The sequence below is a fragment of the Agelaius phoeniceus genome, chromosome 14 (assembly GCF_051311805.1).
Source record: "Agelaius phoeniceus isolate bAgePho1 chromosome 14, bAgePho1.hap1, whole genome shotgun sequence".
NCBI classification, from domain to species: domain Eukaryota; kingdom Metazoa; phylum Chordata; class Aves; order Passeriformes; family Icteridae; genus Agelaius; species Agelaius phoeniceus.
Window position 1 is genome coordinate 11,847,726 of NC_135278.1, and position 17,950 is coordinate 11,865,675.

The 17,950-nt window shown below is 42.0% G+C and overlaps 1 protein-coding gene across 2 annotated transcripts; it reads left to right on the top strand.

Moving 5' to 3' along the window:
• Positions 1-3,313: 3,313 nt before the first annotated feature.
• LAMP2 (lysosomal associated membrane protein 2) lies at positions 3,314-17,232 on the top strand. 2 transcript variants are annotated; one of them, XM_054641752.2, is made up of 9 exons: positions 3,314-3,516; positions 4,569-4,687; positions 5,201-5,414; positions 6,043-6,204; positions 6,861-7,114; positions 7,635-7,754; positions 8,029-8,107; positions 8,863-9,030; positions 14,835-17,232. In XM_054641752.2, the coding sequence occupies exons 1-9, from the start codon at positions 3,330-3,332 to the stop codon at positions 14,975-14,977; spliced, it is 1,446 nt and encodes a 481-aa protein (XP_054497727.2). In that variant the 5' UTR covers positions 3,314-3,329; the 3' UTR covers positions 14,978-17,232. The 2 variants fall into 2 exon arrangements, with proteins under 2 accessions (XP_054497727.2, XP_054497728.2); XM_054641753.2 differs by lacking the exon at positions 14,835-17,232 and adding an exon at positions 10,214-12,621 and having other exon boundaries at positions 8,863-9,024.
• The last annotated feature ends 718 nt before the right edge of the window (positions 17,233-17,950 follow it).

The following is a 17,950-nucleotide window of genomic DNA, read 5'->3' on the forward strand; positions in this document are numbered from 1 at the left end:
GTTTCTGTACCAGCCCGTGCCCATCGCCGCTGCCGCCGCCCCCAGCCCGCCCCGGGAATGTTTTTCCAGCTGCGTCGCGACACGACGCAGGTTTTACAGGAAATTTCGCAGCTCTCTGCTGCAACCTGCTCTCTGATCCCTTCACCTCCCCAGCGAGGTTTCTTTTTTTGGCTTTTCACGTGATTTCCCCGGTCTTGACTCAGCAGTTTCCCGCAGAGCCTTTATTGGTTTGGTTTCCCAGCGCCACCTCCCCGCAAAGGGCTGCCGGCCGCTCGGAGCCTGCGCACGGCTTAGATAAGAAGGGTTTGGGGTTTTTTCGGAGCGGCCCCTGCCCCCGAGCAGAGTCACAAGCGCAGCTGAGGCCCTGCAGATGTCACCCTGTGCTGGACGCTCCGTGGTTTTCATTGCGGTGGCCGGAGCCCCCGTGCTCAGTGCCCAGGCTGCAAACCGGGCTGTGTGAGAAGAACTCGTGAATAACGCTCAGCTGTTGGCACAGCCCCAGGAAGGTCCCTGTGGTTCATCCCCCTCTGCCAAGTGACTCTCGGACCTCTCTGGCCAGCATTAATACATTCCTCTTTCCACCCCTTCCATTGAAATGGAACCAAATCTTTCCCCTGCCTCCTGGGAAGGAATAATTGTTCTGTCATAATCTTTTCCCTGAAAAAAACCCCAAGAGTTGCCCTTTTGTTTAGAGATATCTAAAAGAATAAATAAAAATACATTGGAATAAAGCCATGATTACTACATGTCCTAGGGATTATCTCTCTCTTCTTTTTATCACAACCTCTACTTTTCTGCACCAGGAATCAGAAACATTAAGTTACTCAGTGCTTCATTAAACAGTGGACACTTTGCTTCTGACCACACACATCCATCAATTCTGGCAAGTCCCAGGGCTAAAGAAAGTTTGATTACAGAAATAGTATCTAAACTGCTGAAACTGCTAAAGGATTCATGAAGGATTAAGCATATGATGCAAATGAAATTAGGCATGAAATTATATTCCTCAATGAACTAAAGCTTTAAAAAGAAATTATAATATTTTGATATTTGCTCTCATTACATGTCAATACCTTCTTAAAACAACTGATGTCAGGCAGTATAACATGCAGTAAAACTGTAATGCTGTACAGAAACATTACAGTCCTCCTTCTCACATCCAGCAATAAACATAAGGAATGTGAATGTCTTAGAAAACCAGGATCAGCTAAATTAATAAACTATACTGTTCTTTTAATCCCACACTGCTTGCTATTTTTCTTGTGTTATTACACAGAAAAGGATTTGCTTGTTATGTTTGCTGCCATTAGATTTCATTTCAAGCTTCACTAAATTGGCATAAAGGAAACAAGTTAATCAGCCTTCCCATTATGTCTGCAGAACATCCACTTGGTTCAGAGCCCATTTCCTACCGTGCAAGCAAGAGATCCAAACACTCAGAATTCTGAACAAGGGAGTGTTGGAACATATCAATGTATATTCATAAGTCCAGAAGTAAATATTCCAGCAGATGCAAAGGGTGCCATTCCACTGCATGAACTACCTGAAAAGACCAATCATTTTCTCCTCTTCCAATTAATTAACGCTTAATTCAATGTCTGTGTCCTAATAGTCAAATCCTCCTAATTTGATTGCTCCTAACTCCTTGTGAGATCACTTTTCAAAAAAAGTACTTTGTCCTAAAGGAGTGAAACCTGAGGAAATACAAAATCCCTAGAGCAGGACTCTCCCTAGCCTCTGAAATGCCCCACTCTTTGTGGTGGAGCTGAGAAAGACTTGCTGCTTTCAGAATTCGTGGTTTCATCTGTGCTGCTGTTACTGACATTTCCCTCCAGCCTACAGCAAGTCAGTTATTAAATATAAAGTTTATTTCTTCAAATAAATATTTGGTAATTAAGCCTTAAGGATAAATATAAATTTACTCTGTTTTGAAATTATGTGAATCTGAAAGTCACATGCAACCATACTTAGACAAGGGCATGTGCAGGTATGTAACACACGTGCTGAGTGGGCTCTAGGTGTAGTTACTAAGCACAAAAAGAAATGCAAAGAAGCAGTGAACTTCTCTGAGCACAAAAGCCCTTGTGTATGACCCTCATTTGATTGATGCTCTGATTTCTATGGTGGCCCTGACACACCAGTTTTGGTTCTGTGACACTCTATGGGAAAGTACAGGATTGCAAGCATGCAGCTGAGAGAAATTAACTGCCCTTTGATAACAAATTATTTCCACTTCCTCCAGACTGCATAACTGCTTCCCTATCAACCATCTACACTCCAACTGTCCCATTATCAGGTCAATGTGTTTTATTGTCTTCTTCAGACTCCATCTTCTCCCCCCATGACTGGGGATGTGTCTTAGAGCCTGACCACTGAAAATCCTCAGTTCTTCCACAGCATCACAGCCAGGAATATGCCATTCCATTAGGCCCTTCCCTGCTGAGCACAGAGCTCCTGTCTCCTCGGGCCATCTCCTGGCTGTCTCCCAGCCTCAATGCCTTCTTCATTTCCCCTTTCTCTACCAAGCCAGCCTTTCTGACTTGTTTTCATCGGCTATGGAGTTTTGCGGGTTTTTTCCCCCTAATCAATAGTGTCCATCAATCCAGCATCCATCACACTTTATACACACTTTATTCCACCTTCCAGACCCAAATCCACCGAATTTTTTCTCCAGCCGTCTTCTCCCCGCTTTGCACCGCAGGCTCTTCTCTCCCTCATTCGCACCAAACTCCTGTCATCTCCCATCGTTTCCTGCCCCACTTTCTGCCTTTCAGCACCCGCAGAAAACGCATTAAAGCTCGGGGTGCAGGTGCCAATCCCTCCCGCCGCAGGGGCCGGTCTGGAGGGGGTTTCTGCCCGGCCACCGGAGCACCGAGCGGCCCTCATGGCAGAGTGGATGGACAGCAGCGACAGCCATGGCAGGACAGGGGCACTGAGAGCCCACTAACCCTTTCTATTTATTGCAAACACGGGCAATATCTTTATTCTTTATTTGTTTTTCTCAGTGAAAGCCTCTGTATTAAACTTCCCTGGATGGGCACCTCTTGTAAGGTACCCCTTCCCAGACTGGAACAGCGCCAGGGCACACCGCAAACACTGCCGAGGGCCAGAACAAGCCGCCGCTACCCTTCCCCTGCAGAGGCCATCGCTGCTGTCCCCGCTGCCGGTGCCACCGCCGGATCGGGGCTGGGACAGGAGCGGATGAGACAAGACCAGACCCGCCCGCCCGAGGCAGCGCGCGGCGAGCGGCCCGTCCGCGATCCACGGAATCGAGCGGCGGCGCCGAGCGGCGATTGGCGGCGCGCGGGCGGCCCCGCCCCGCCCCTCACATGACCGCTAGCGAGGTTTTTGTCGCGCCCGCTCGCCCCGGCCGCTCGCCGTGCCCCGGTGTCCCCGCCGCCGCCGGCAGCAGCAGCAGCAGCAGCAGCACCACCGCCACCGCCATGGGCCCGCGCCGCTCCGCCGCCTCCTCCCGCGGCCGCCTCCTCCTGCCGCTGCTGCTGCTCGGCGTCTCTGGTGAGCGGGGCAGCGCCGGGGCCCGGGGGAGGGGAGTGGATCTCGGGTGTCCCCGCAGGCTCGCGCCGCTCCCCGCCCCGTCACGCGCGTGACGCGGCGCGCGGGCACCGGGGGTCCCGGGGGGGTCCCGGGGCCGCCTCGGCCCCGCGGCACCTTCAGGGGGCGGCCCCGGGGCGGAGGCGCCGCTGCCGCCCCCCCGCGCCGCCACCCACGGGAGGGGAGGGGACAGCGGCGGGGCCGGGGAGGCCGGGAGCCTCGGGGCGCTTCCGCCCAGGGCCGGGGCCCGGCGGCCGGCACCGCGGGCCCACCCGCGCGGCCCGGCCCGGCCCGGCCCGGCCGTTCTGTCAGCGCTCCTCGGTGTGGGGCCGCGGGCACGGCAGCATCCGTGCCGGGAGTCACCGCGTCGGGAACACAACAGCTGGGAAAAGTTCTCTTAAAAGGCAGAGGGGATTTAACGCCCGTGTGTCTCGAGATGGGAATGGTGGAAGCGCAGTGAAGGCACTGCCGAGCCCATCTCTTGGGGGTCAGCTTGAGCCGTAATCACGGATACACCACGTAAAATAATAAAAATAATAGACCCCGGTCTACAAGCAGCACATTGTTCAGGTGCTGTGTTCATGCCCTTTGGTTTACCCACTGTGTCACCAGAAAGCTGATGCTTACTTCAGAGTCAGAATTCTAGGTTGGAAGGGGCCTCAAGGTTCAGCTGGTCCAGCCTTTCTTGGCAAAGACACGGTCTAGACAAGATGGCCCAACACCCTGTACAGCCAAATCTTAAAAGTGCCCAGTGTTGGGCAGTCAACACTTTGCGATTATTAGTTTGTCAAGTAAATAGATTATAAAACATTCTGTCAATTTTTGCCAGCTTTGACAGCTTTGTGGTGTGCTTCTATTTTTGATGCTTTTTAGAAATCTAGCTATTCTTTTCACTCTCTGGTAAATTGAATATGGTCCTGACATAATTTACTGCTTTGTGATGAGCTGTCCTCTTAAGTGGTTCTAGAAAATTAAGAAAAATCAATGTCTTAATAGCTGATAATCATATCTTACAGGTTTTTTCCAGTCCTATGCAGTTGAAGTAGATATAAAGGATGCTTCTAATGCTACATGCCTGTATGCAAATTGGATGATGAGTTTCTTGATAACATATGAATCAAACAATGGTGATTATGTAAGTATTTAGGAGTAACTCTTGCTGAGAACTGGATTTTGACCTGGATTAAAATTTAAGCTCTTTTACCCAGGGTGTTTGATTTCTTACTTTTTTTTTTTAACTAAGTCGGTTGAGAGGAATATTCCTATATAGTCCTTATAAAGTAAAGAATAAGTTCTCAGTCATACAAATTACTGAAAGTACTCTGTTGCTCTTACTTAAATGATGTACACAAACTCACCAAGTCTAACCAGTATCAGTGTAGTTACGTTCTTAACCCAAGCAGTAAATGTAATTGCAGCTCAACATAATCAAGATTTACAGCCAAGTTGGAGTTGTACTTTTGTACTTGAATCTGATACAGCTCCTTTCTCAGGCAGGTGTCAAGGAGTCTTTACCATAATTTTCCAGAATAACCTAAAATAAACTCACTTATCTTGTGCAAGGTTTCAGCTAACTCCAGCAAGTTTATAAAGTTGTCATGGGGAAGAGCTGCATGTGAATGCATTTTTAATTCCCCTTTTCTTCTAGAAAAACACAACCCTGAATTTGTCACCCAATGCAACACACAATGGAAGCGTCTGTGGCAATGACACACAGGCTGCCCTTCTGGCAGTGCAGTTTGGAGAAGGTCATTCTTGGAGCATTAACATCACAAAAACCAATGAAACTTACCAGGGAGACTTCATCACACTGACCTACAACACCAATGACACAGCTGTGTTTCCTGATGCTAAGAGAAAAGGTAACATTCAGTTCAGAATCTGACTTGCAAAGCAATCTCAGCCAGAAGTGACAGACCTTGTGTACCTGACCTGGCTTGGCTCCTTCGAACTAAGGAGCAATCCAGGAGTTAGTAATGAATGTAATGAGTTCTGTACCACGTGCTGCCAGCTGCTGTTCCTTGTACCTGCCTGCTGGGTAACAGTGCAGGCCAAATGGCTTCACTGGATGTGTAATTCCTGTAAGTGGAAGAGAAAGGGAAGGATAAACAGCTTTGATCAGTGAGGTGGACAGCAAGCTCATGGAAGATTAATTTTAGTGGGCACTGCTTGACCTTCTACCTTGCTAAGCAATACAGTGTTAGGCTGTCTGTGTATTAATGCCTACTAATAATAGAACTATTTTCTCCTTACAAACTTAAGTAAAAGGGTTCACCTTTCTTATGGCTTGTCTAGTTCTGTAAGCTTGGTTACTCCTAGCTTTACTAGTAGCATTACCTATCACTTCAGGTCGGGACATACAGAAGAGAGATTAAGATTGTTAAGCTTAATTATCACTTAGTCTTTGTCTTATGAAGTTATAGAAAATGTAACACTACCTCTAAGTTCTTGTAGTTCATAACGCATTAAAATATTTGTGCTTATTTGTAGGACCAGTTACTGTTCTTATGAAGGATCCTGCAGGTCCAGTTCAGCTGAATACTGTCTTCGTGTGTCACAATTACTTTGTTATTGAAGCAGAAAATATAAAACAGATTTTCTGGAATGTTACTGTGCAGGCTTTTGTTCAGAATGGCACAGTCAGTAAAAAAGGTGAGCATTTCAGTTTGTGAAAGAGCTTTTTTGTATTGCACCTTAGTGCAGGGAGCAAAGTTCCATAATAAAAAATCCACCAATTATAAGATGTGTTGTATTTAATAATATCCATGTAAATATCCTCTAGTATTTCTTTCCTTGTTCCTGGAAAAATAGCTTAGGAGAACGGATTTAGTAGTGTGCTGTACTATTGATTGTTTGCCTGCCAAGGTGGGATTCTTCTCAAGTGTGTATTCCAGTAATTGGGGTATTAAAAATAAGCACTTCAGAGCTACTGTTGCTGAGTAAATCATTTGGGTTTGAGGGGTTTTAGCTGACTGCCTTCCACTTGCAGTGGTGGCCTCTGCTGTTGCATTTGATTAGTCCAGAGCCTGTTGTCTCATCTCATAGCTCAGGAAAGAGACAAGCACAGCATCCTGCTGCATGTAGCCTAATAGGGTCACTTACTTGGCTGAAAGCAGATACACGTCACACTTTTAAAACAACTGAACTGTCTTTGTGTTTTGCTTCCATGTGTCAGAGGCAAGTGGTACTGAGCGTGGATTTAAAACTGAGTGTTACAGGATTTCTGAGAATAAGTGGCAACTGTACTTTGAGTAATGGGACTTCAATAAAATTTCAGTAATGAGATGGTGATTAAAATGTCTTTTCAGAGACTAGATGTCCTGCTGATAGACCTACTTCTGCACCTACTGTTCCACCTACTATTGCCAATGTAACTACTGCACCTACTGTTCCACCTACTATTGCCAATGTAACTACTGCACCTACCACTACTGCGTCTCCTGCTCCAACTCCTCCCAAGCCTGTAGAGAATCCAGACACAGGAAACTATTCTCTTAAAAGTGGAAATAAAACGTGTTTCCTGGCAACTGTGGGGCTGCAACTGAATGTTTCCCAAGACAAGGTGCTTCTTTTTTCTTTTGAAGAGTAAAAGTTGCTGTAGTTATTTGGTGTGAAATCTGAATGCAGAGTATTGCTGTGTGCACTGCTGGCTGTCTAGAACTGCTTCTAAGTATTATATGTAGCACCTCTCTGACATCAGAATGGTTTTGTTGCATAATACAGGTATTCAAAAACCTTACATGGATTCAACAGATCTTTTTATTTGGAATACTTCTAACATGATTAAAAGTCTGGAACTTCCTTAGCTGTTATGGCTCTTATTCCCTGCAGATATTGTCTTTCCCCTCAGAGGGTAGCCTGTTCTGTTTGGGAACAAAGTAACACTTCTCGAGGAATTTGTTTGTTTCAGTACTGCCAGCATGTAAATTTAACTCAAACAGCCTTGGTTCCACAGCAGCCAAGCTCAGCTCTCCCTGCTGTCATATTTATGACAAGCTCTTCTAACCCCAAACTGTTCCTGACTGAGACAATGTATTCCAAAGGCAGCTGAATGTCTTTGATGTGCTTTGTCTGTATTTCAGCCTCTTCTGATCAACATCAATCCAAAGACAACTGTCGCAGATGGTGCCTGTGGTAACACAACAGCCACTCTGAAATTGAATGATGGAAATAGCACACTGATTGGTTTCACATTTGCTGTTGTAAGTAACTTCTTTTATTTTAAACTAAATTTATCATTTAACAGCATGCATGGTGATCACTTACAGTAAAATCCTCCTGTTGCTTGCTGGTGGTTGGCTGTTCCCATATGGGAAGTGTAACTGGCCAGCTGAGTGCCTCAGGACAAACGGAGAACTGGGTTAAAGTGGTAGAAAATGTAAGACTGGTAAATGTGTTGGCTTTTGTAAAGCATGTGTTCTTAAATTTACAAATGCAAAATTGCACACTAACACTTGGTTCTTGCTTCTTGAACAGAAAAATGCGAGTGCAAGTGTACAGAAATTTTATCTGAGGGAGGTGAATGTTACTCTGCTCAACCGTCTGAATGGTTCTGGTAAGAAACAGTATCTGCCTTAAACAAGGGTAATACTTTATTCACTATCTGCATCAAATAATTCTGGCTTTTCTTCAGTGTTGCACATGCTTACTGTTAGCTCCTACTCTATGTCTAGAAGTTGGTATGAGCAAAAATAATAAGCAGAAATGGCTGTAAGAGTTACTTTAAACAGTGTGGGAGCACTCTACGATTCCTGAAACTTCTGCTAATGGAGTCACTGTAAATCAGGAGGGCTTCTTTTCAGTAATGTAATTTTTTGTGGTGTGAAATCTAATTGTACCAACTTCAAAGCTTTTTTCCTAAACCAGTTGTTGTCTTCTTTGTTTTAAGATGCTGCTGTATCTTCCAACCACTTGTACTCTCACTAAAAAAAGGCCAGTCCTTCAGAAGCTAAAGTATACCTTTTTCCCAACAAACATATGTTTTCTTTTTTTTTAAATTGCTTGTCATAGCTACAGCAATTAAAGAGCATTAAAGCTAAAGCACTTGCAACTCTGCAGCACTGAGATCAGTGGAGGTATAAGGAAAGCCTGATGTCATGTACATGTGAAAGAGAGGTTACTGTAATAACTTCAGGTTTTGATTTCTGGTTAAGCTGATCATTCCCACTTTGCACTACTTTGTTTTTCAGACTAGTCAGTGTTGAAGTGTTGGCCCCTCTAGATTCAGCTACTCAGTCTTACTATATTAGCAACTGTCTTGCATTTTAAGTGAACATGTAAATTCTTTCTTTTTTTTCCTTCTTTGTTTAGTCATTTCAAGTGCAGATAACAACAACTTAAGCAAGTGGGATGCTTTCCTTGGTAGCTCTTACATGTGCCGAAAAGAGCAGACCCTTCAGATTAATGAAAATGTTCAAGTACATACTTTTAATCTATGGATTCAGCCATTCCTTGTGGAGGCAAATAAGTTTGCTACAGGTAAGAGTTATGGTTTTTTTTAGTGATGCTTGCAAAATTCTCACTTGCTAAAAAGCACCAGCATTAGGTAGAAGCACTTTATCTCAGAAGCTCTTGTTCCAATTTTTTAAACTATGTTTAGATATGCATGGAATGAAGAGAAGTTCTGAGAGTGACATTCAAGTTCAAGCAAAGCTTTGTTCTCACTTAAAAAATGTCTGCTAAGTGTGTGGTTCTTCTTCACAAAACTTGAATGAACTAGAAACACTGAATAGGGACTTAAGGGTTGCTGTGCAGAATAGGTTAGAAGTTACTTGATAACATCTTGACTTACAGCATTTGTAGCTCAGATATGTAAGAAAATTGGACAGAACTTTTGCAGAAGTTGACTTTGGGAATACTGTTAGGTGTTTTGTTTCTTTTTACCTGTCAGTCTGAGGAATAGGAGTGTTGGGGAAGAATGAACTGTCAGGACTTCCTTCAGAGGCAGTCTTGAGTATCCAGAACGAAAGAGATCCTGAAATGTTTGTTTGCTGCAATATCTTGATCTTGTCTGGAGAAAACTGAAATGTCTTAAATTACCTCTTAATATTTAGTGCAAACTGGTCTTTGTGCTTAATGCTAATACCTGCAGCACAGTCTTATTGGACTAGACTGATCTGTCGACACATAGATTGAAAAGTTCTGGTTTTAGACAGAAGTAAGATAACTCCAGATGTGTGTAGGATAAACAGTTTAGTCTTTCTAAAGAATTAGGGACCCATTTCACTCTGTAGTTAAAGTTGCAGCTAGCTTTCTTCTAGTTATTTTATCTGTGTAACATGTATTTTTTCTGGATAGAGTTTTGATACCAAATCTAGGTCACTTTTTATCCTTAATGAGTGAAAGTACCAACCAGACTTGCTTTAAGTATGAAATAGATAAGCCTGGTTTGTGAATGTAGAAGAATGGCTGCTCCCTTGCCTGGTACAGATCTTGTGGACAGAAAAACTTGTACACCCTTAACTTGCTATAGGTTATCAATGCTTAAATTAAGTAAAATGTTTAAATATGCTAAATGTATTGATGAGACCTCTGCAGTTCTTTCTCTCTTAGTTTAAATACTTGATGTTTTAACACCTTCATATTAAGGAAAACAGATTTTTATACCACACTTGGCAAGTGTTCTGTCTTTATTTATTCCTTATTGCAACCTTTTTCTCACCTACAGCCCAGGAGTGTTCGCTGGATGATGACAGCATTCTAATCCCAATTGTAGTTGGTGCTGCACTTGCTGTCTTGATTGCCATTATAGTGGTTGCTTACATAATTGGCAGAAGAAAAAGCTATGCTGGATATCAAACTTTGTGAATCTAAGTGTGATTCCTGTTACAATTTCACTCTAAACAAAGCAAGTGCAAGTTCTGAAGTCCAAAAAAGACCCAAAACTTAGGAGTAATTACTAGCCACAGCTAATTGGAGTTGAGAATAAAGGGAGAATGTTTATCTCAGATGAAGCAGAATTACACTTTGTTTTCCTGCCCTAAGAAGACCATGTGGGTTTCATAGCTGTCTTGAAGATGTCAAATCCTGGATGAGTTGCTAGGCTAAGGATTTTATCTTGCAAAAGTCCTAAAGCTTTTAGGATTTATTTCTGCTTTTTACAAATACTAGCCTGAAACAATAACACGTTCTGAACTGATGTGCATTGGGCATCTCCCAGAATAGCATAGAATTTGTACTTGCTTCTCTCCTCTGCGTTCCTTAGTTGTTGTTGTAATTGTGGGTTAAGCTGGCAGCATTAGTCACTCTGTTGACTTGTACAGTATTTAACAAGGATTGTCTAATGCCCAATAGCAACTTCGTTTTCCATAGGATTGAACTTCAGGCTGGTGATTAAGCGATCTCTGGAAGTGGCAGCAGTAACTTACTTGCCTTTGTTAGGATTTCAGTAATTTACTCCTGCCTTGGTGTAATTTCAGGAATCATTCCTATACAGTGGCTGTACAAACAAAATGGGTAATTTGCCAAATGGTGAATATATGGGAAGACTTCAGTGCCGTTTCCAGATGCTTTCAAAAAAAAACCTGTTAGGCACTGAATTCTTTGTTATACCTTGGCAATCATCTAAAACACTCACCTAAGGCAGACTTCTGCTAAATTAATGCAAGCTTTTTTTTGCTGGCATCAGTTTAAAGGGAATAACCTTTCTAAATATTCCAGAACTTTAAAGTGCACTTAACTTCATACCATACTCTGCACAGAACTGGTCTGTCTTGTTGCTTTGAATGACCTTTAAAGATGCTTTCATTTAATGAGCCAGTATCTGTTGTTGCAGCTTGAGCTGTTTTTAAATCTTCATCTTGAATGGTTCTCTGCCAGTCCAAGTTCACATTGTAGCTGCCCGCCATTGGCACTCTGAATGTTGAATGTTTGTGTTGGGTTGTTTGCGGTGTAGCATTTATTAATGTTAAGAATGCAAAAGCCAAACAAGTCTGAGATGGACCCACAACACCTGTTTTTCCTTGCTGTATGAAAAGAATAGGTAGGTTAAAAAAGTGCAGTGCAACTGGACTGTTCTTTAACTGCAGCTCTGTAGAGACTAACCCTTGATGCACAACTTTGCTCTGGGCTCCTTGTGCATATTCTTACTGCATGGAAAAAAAAAAAAGTCTTTTAGACTTTTAGATAATTGTGGCTTTTTTGCATATGTCATAACATGAGCTGCCTAAGCTAGTTATTTAATGAACATAACATTGTCTCCCCATTTAGAATGAGTTTAGCCTGCATCAAAGCTTCTCTAGTGTTTTATTAGTGTTCTCTAGGGTTGTAGAGATGTCTGTGGCATGTTTGTATACAAATCATAAAATACACTTCTTTCAGTAATGGTTTCGTTTGGTTTTTTTTTTGTAAAGACAGTTTACTCTTGACACTAGCCAAGGAAGCATGTATGGGTGGATAATGCTTACTATAGCTTGTAGTCTACAGCTTGAATTTTGCATCAGTTACTGAAATGCATTTTAATGAAAGTGGGGAACTGCTATAAGTTTAATCATGAAACAAGCTTCAAGACTTACCATTTTAATTTTTAAAAATGGATCTAATGACTTTCATATTAATATATCCTCAAATGCAGAAGTTCATATAGATTTTTTAGCTTTTTTTTTTTTTTTGTGAGTGATGTTCAGTGGCACCAGTTAAACATGCATCTCTGTTAAGGAGTAATCATCACACTATTCTTCTGACCTTGCAAATTTTTGAACTGTACACAATTTCCAAGTGATAAAATAGAAGATTCATGCAAACTGCTTCCTAAAATCAGCACTAGAAATACCATTGCAAAAACCTGTAAGTACATTGGCTCAGAGTTTTAAGTACTCCTAGACTGATGTGCAGGTAACTGGTTCAAAAAACATCAGTTACACCTGACTTCCTGTTGTTATAAAACCACTAGTTTTCCTGTATGTATTGCTCCATAGGGAACTGTCAATCTGTTTAACCTGTGCTCTAAAAAATAAAGATTGTTCTATTTCTTAAGGAAACTTGTTCACATTTTTTAACTGATTTGAAAACAGACGTCTTGTATTGTCTTTTTTTAAAGAAAATAAACTCAATGAGTAAGGTGAACTCTAATCAGTCTGTATCTGAGATTCTGTTTCATAGCTGGTTTTGTTCTGGTCTGTGGAAACAGCATTTAAATTGTGGATGTATTTAACGCCTGTGGATGTGGAATATTAATGTGTGTAATCTATTACAGAGTGTGGTTGGTTTTGTACCTTATACACAGTTTACTAAATAGTGTATTCTAATGTCAGGGTTTCTGATATTTTAGATTAAAGATGTCATGCTAATAGTCCTCAAAAGCACCATTTCTAGCCAGTGAATGATGGGATTTAGGTTTTGGAAGGGTTCATTTGTTCATTGTTTTGGTTTTTTCTTTGGCTGGTTTTTAAAATTTTTTTATTTACCACAGTGCTCTCTCTTCCTTAGCATATGTTAATAAAACACAAACTTTGGGGCTGTTAGTTGAATCTCATGATTGGAATTAAAAGGGAAGGCAGCTTTTATACTGGGCCTAAAAAAAATTTGGGCCAAAAATGTCTGACTTTTTTGAATGGAGACACGTTCAGCCACGTCAGTTGAAAAAGCTGTTCCTGCTGGCCCTGCTGTGTGTTGGGCTGCAGTTACCAATTCTGCACCTGAAGACACCTCTGAGGCTTCTAACCACTGTACGGTAGCCATACCTGGATTGATGTGTGCCAGCAAGCATGGAATGTTCCTGGTATGAAGCCTTAACCCCTATTTCACCCTGGGAATTGCCTGTAACAGTGCCACAGTGTGATGTGTGCTGCAGCCATCTCCTTCCTTTGAAGAAGAGGGAATTTCTGTCACTCCTGCTGGGCACCTTCATCCTTAGCAAATCCATTCATATTTAGTGTTAGTGTTTAGTGACCCATTATCCAACATCTAGCAAATTGTCTATGTTAATATTTAGTGAACAAGATGACTAAATCTCAAATGTATGTCTCTCTTTAAGATGTTTAAATATTTTCTCAATCAGGATTTCTTGAAGTAGCTGTATAAGGTACATAGTTCCTTTCTCTTGTTTTTTTTTCTTTTCCTTCCAAGTGTTGCTCTACTTGGTATTAGGTGCTCTCAGATAATCTGAGTTCAGTATTTTCAGCTGTTGAGCCTCCACGTGTTGTTCTCCTTGCTCTTAGTCAAAGGCCTGGTATGGCATTTCAGGGAGGGGCCATGGCAAGTGTGTGCTGGACTGTCATAAGCTAAAGCAGGACAATACATTTTCCATAATTAATGCTGATTCAGTGAAAAACAGCAGTCAACTTTTGAGCAAGCGTTGACTCTGTGTGTGATGCTATGTCCTCATTAAAAACTCAAACAAAATCATTTTACCAGGGGTGCTGCCTTATGAAATGCATCTAAAGCAGGCACTGTTCCAGTGCTGGAGAGCCAGGCACGGCCTCCTGCCTCAGCCCACCCCTCCTGGCGCAGGCAGGTGGAGCTCTGCTCTCCTTGCGAACAGCTGCGGTGCCAAGCCCTGCCCCCGAGCTGGAAACTGGTTCCCAGCATGGTGTGCTAATCATCGATGGGTGTTTGTACCAGCAAGGGGCTCCTCACCTTTTACAAGCTGTGTGTTAAAAACCACTGCAGTGTTACAGATGTCTCTTCCGTTTTCCCCTCTGGTGTGGATTTCAGTGAGGTCTGTGTAGTTCTCAGCTGAAACTGATAACCCTTTTGCATGGAAAATAAAGTTACCCACCCCAACAGAGCCTTCCAGTGTTTTCCACGCAGTGCCCAGAGGCACATTTATCTTGGCTGTCTCTTGCAGGTCTCAGTAAGTTTCTGCTTTCTTACTTCGGTCATCCCTTATGCCTTCATGTCTAGAACCCAGAGGAGTACTGGTGACTCCAGGGTTGGGAAGACCCCTGGACAAGGCAGCACTACAGCAGTGTGGGGTTTTTGTTGCTTTATTGCTGCTAACTCTGAGGTGTGATCAACTAATGCCTGCTCAGACTGCTGGTTTGTCCTCACATTTCTAATCTATCCTCTGCTTACTAGAGGAAGCTGAAATTAAATGTACAAATCAGAAGTATATTACTATAAAGGATGTATGAAGTAGGATGTGTTTAAAGAAATCAATCTTTCCATTAATTCTTTACTCAATACTGATTTTACTTTACATGCATTATTGTATCTAATACAATGTAATTTCTCAGAAATGCCTGTTTGCTCCTTGCTTTCTTTGGTTTCTAATGCTTGATTTCCCTTACTAATTTATTCTCCCTTGCTTTTTTTTTGTTTTTTTGTTTTTCCTCTTTCTGCAGCTGAAGAATGCATTGCTGATTCTGACCTGAACTTTCTTATTCCCATCGCAGTGGGCGTGGCGCTTGGATTCCTTATCATTCTTGTCTTTATCTCTTACATCATTGGAAGAAGAAAAAGTCGTACTGGCTATCAGTCTGTATAATCTCTTCATTCCATCTCTGTTGCCCACCTTCCCTGTTCTTTTCCCTTTCCCAGACTTCCTGGCCTGCTCCTTAAAAAACAAGAAAGAAAAACAAATTAATTCAAGGTTTCTTTATTTAAAAAAGTTCAAATTACTTCATGGCAGAATAACAATCACTTCATGACAGAATAACATGCCATGAGTCTGAAGATGAGTTGCAGAAGCTACTGTATGACTTTGGAGAAAGTAAGTGTTCTGAGGACCAGAGAATTGAACAGAGTTGGTGTGTCCCTGTGGGAAATGTGATTATTTTTAGTAAAGAAGACATCTACAAAACTTTCTGTCGTTTAATCTTTTTGTACAAGAAAATTTCTAGATGCCTACAGCTTGTCTTGGTTAATGCTACAGCTAAAACTATAATTAAAGGTGTGAATGCTGTGTCAAAAGGGACTGTACATGCAGTGGGAAAATGAATACCCAGCTCTCAACAGACTTTTGTTGGGAGCTTGGCATATGGCTGTTCTTATGAATCAGCCTGAATTTCCTATTCCTTCTGAATGTAAAAGTAGTACCTGATCTCACTAATACCCTGACATAATATGAGAAGAACATCTGATTCTTCTCGTGAATTACTTTGTTTAACATCCTATGGAGAAGCTGACTGCTAATGTAGGTTGAACAGCTTTGCACTACCCTGGTGTCTAATTTGCCAAGATAAGGTTCAGGTCTGGAGAACTTCAGCTACTCAGAAAAGGCAACAGTCTGCTGAAGGAAATGTCTCCTGTGCTATTTTGTTGAGCTCCATTTTCCTTTTGTTCCGAGCTCAATTGTGAGATGAGGGTGGGAGGCTGGAATTTCACTGGCTGCAGTTTCTCTCAGCTTTGATTCTGAACATAAAAGAAACTACACAGCGTTGGTCCATGTGAGGACCAAAAGTATTTTGAGAGCACTCAGGCTGGCTGAGAACACAGGTTGCTCAGAGATTCCTGCAGTTCCTTTGGACAGCTTGCATAGGTTAACAGGGCATCACTGAAAAGCTGTGATCTCTGAAAGCAAGTGGAGATATGAAACCTTTCAGGTCTGATAGAATTAATCTGCTTTTAACCTCCTCATTATTGCTGTCTCAGTGTAAGAGCACAAAATTTCTAGCATGAAGAATGCTGATCATAAAGCAGGAATGAATATATGTGTAGTGAAGAAAGTGACTTCCAAAGGAATAAGAGCATCTTTCCTGTTTGAAGATGCTTTCTTTGTTATTAGTGCCATACCTTTGCAATTCTATGTTCCATATCCAAACTGTATCAAAATCTAATTTAGTCATTGTGGTTGCGTTCTGCTTCGTTCCCATCGGGTCCATGTTGATGGAATGAAAGAAGCCTCTTGCTCTTCAGACCTTCTTGGTCCATCTTGGCAAAAGCCTTTTGTAGCCAATAAACCCTGAGGGCACCCAAAGTTTTGTCCTCTGCAGCAAGTGTTTACTAAAGCTGCTTCAATGTTTAATCTCCCTGTACATTGACCCTGTATCCATGTTGTGGGGGAAGCACCTTCAGTAATTCACACACACAAAGGTGACAGTCAGCGCTGATGTTTAAGTAACTCACAATAGCTGTGTATCCAGGAAAGGGAGTTTTCCAAAGAGTTAGTTCTGATGTTTGAGAAATACCTGTATATTCAATTATTCTTGTCCTCACAGTGACCAAAGATACACTCTACCTGATTCTGACAAAAGTGATTCCATAGTACAAATGGGCTCTTGGAGCAAGTTGTCCTATTTTTTTTTTTTTTTTAGGAATGTAAATCAATGCTGCTGGACTGTATGCTTTAGGTTTGGTTGTCTTGGTCTCTTGTATCGTACCTTTGCTCTTGCAATACTTGATTTCTCTGCCAGTGTTAAATGGAGTTATTTCAGGTGACATTTTATGAGTACACCCACTTGCCAGTGTGGTGCTTCTCTGCCACCAGCAGATGGATCACAGCTATGTTTTCATGCTGAGATTGCAGACTGAAGTATTTAATATCACTTTTGCTAGGCTATCTTAGTGAAATGTGGTCATTTCCTAGATGCAAACACATACATACGTATATATATATATATTGTATATACATAGAAAGTATTATTTTGAGCTTCAGCAGAAGTCAAAAATTGATCCAGCACTTTAAGGTTGTTGCAGCATGAAGAGTGGTGTGCAAAATTTTCCAGATCTTAAAATGACTGTACAAATATGCTGACAGCAGAAATGTGTATGGAAAATAAAGTTAATTAATATGTTTATTAAGCTTTGTTTCAGTGTAAGTAGACATGAATGCCATTTCTGAGAGCTTTTCCAGAGGGATTGTCAATGTGCTTGGATCTGGATGTTTGTGGAGAACCAGAAGCTTTTGCTTCTAAGCTATTCACACATTTACATCCAAATCAGTTGATTTTTGTGTTGATTTGGTCAAAGCATGGGTCTAGCATCTGCTAAAGGACCTCCTCTTCCATCAGAATCCTTCCAACAGACAGATAGGGAATAGATATTAAATAAAGCTTTATCTTGGTGCTAGTGTGAAGGCTGTTAATTTGATAGCATGAGACACAGTGAGTTTGGTTTCCTTTCAAGACCCCACAAAGACAAATGCTTTAAAAGAGCTAAAGCAATTGGCAGACAGAGAAATGCTTGTGGGTTTAACTTATTTCTGATGTCAAAAGCAGAGCCACTCCCCCAGCAGCATCCTCCTTGGCAGAAGCCAGTTTCTGCTGGTCAGAAGATGCCCTTGCAGATAATTTGTGCAGGCAGAATGAATACATTGCCCTGGTTCTATCAGTGCCATCTGGATAACGACAACTGAACAGAATTAGTTCCTAAACTACCTCTGGTTCAGGTATTTAATAGTTCTTAATAAATCCTTTTTGCCAGATGGTTGTGATGCTTGGTGAAGAGTGAGTCTTATTGTACTGAACTCTTTGGCCTGGGAAAGTTTATCAAGTGCTGAGAATTCCAGGATATTGTTACA

Coding starts and splice junctions, on each gene's coding strand:
- LAMP2 (XM_054641752.2), top strand. CDS start 3,330: ATGACCGCTAGCGAGGTTTTTGTCGCGCCCGCTCGCCCCGGCCGCTCG. Junction 5,415..6,042: donor TCCTGATGCTAAGAGAAAAG/GTAACATTCAGT, acceptor GCTTATTTGTAG/GACCAGTTACTGTTCTTATG. Junction 8,108..8,862: donor CAACCGTCTGAATGGTTCTG/GTAAGAAACAGT, acceptor TTCTTTGTTTAG/TCATTTCAAGTGCAGATAAC.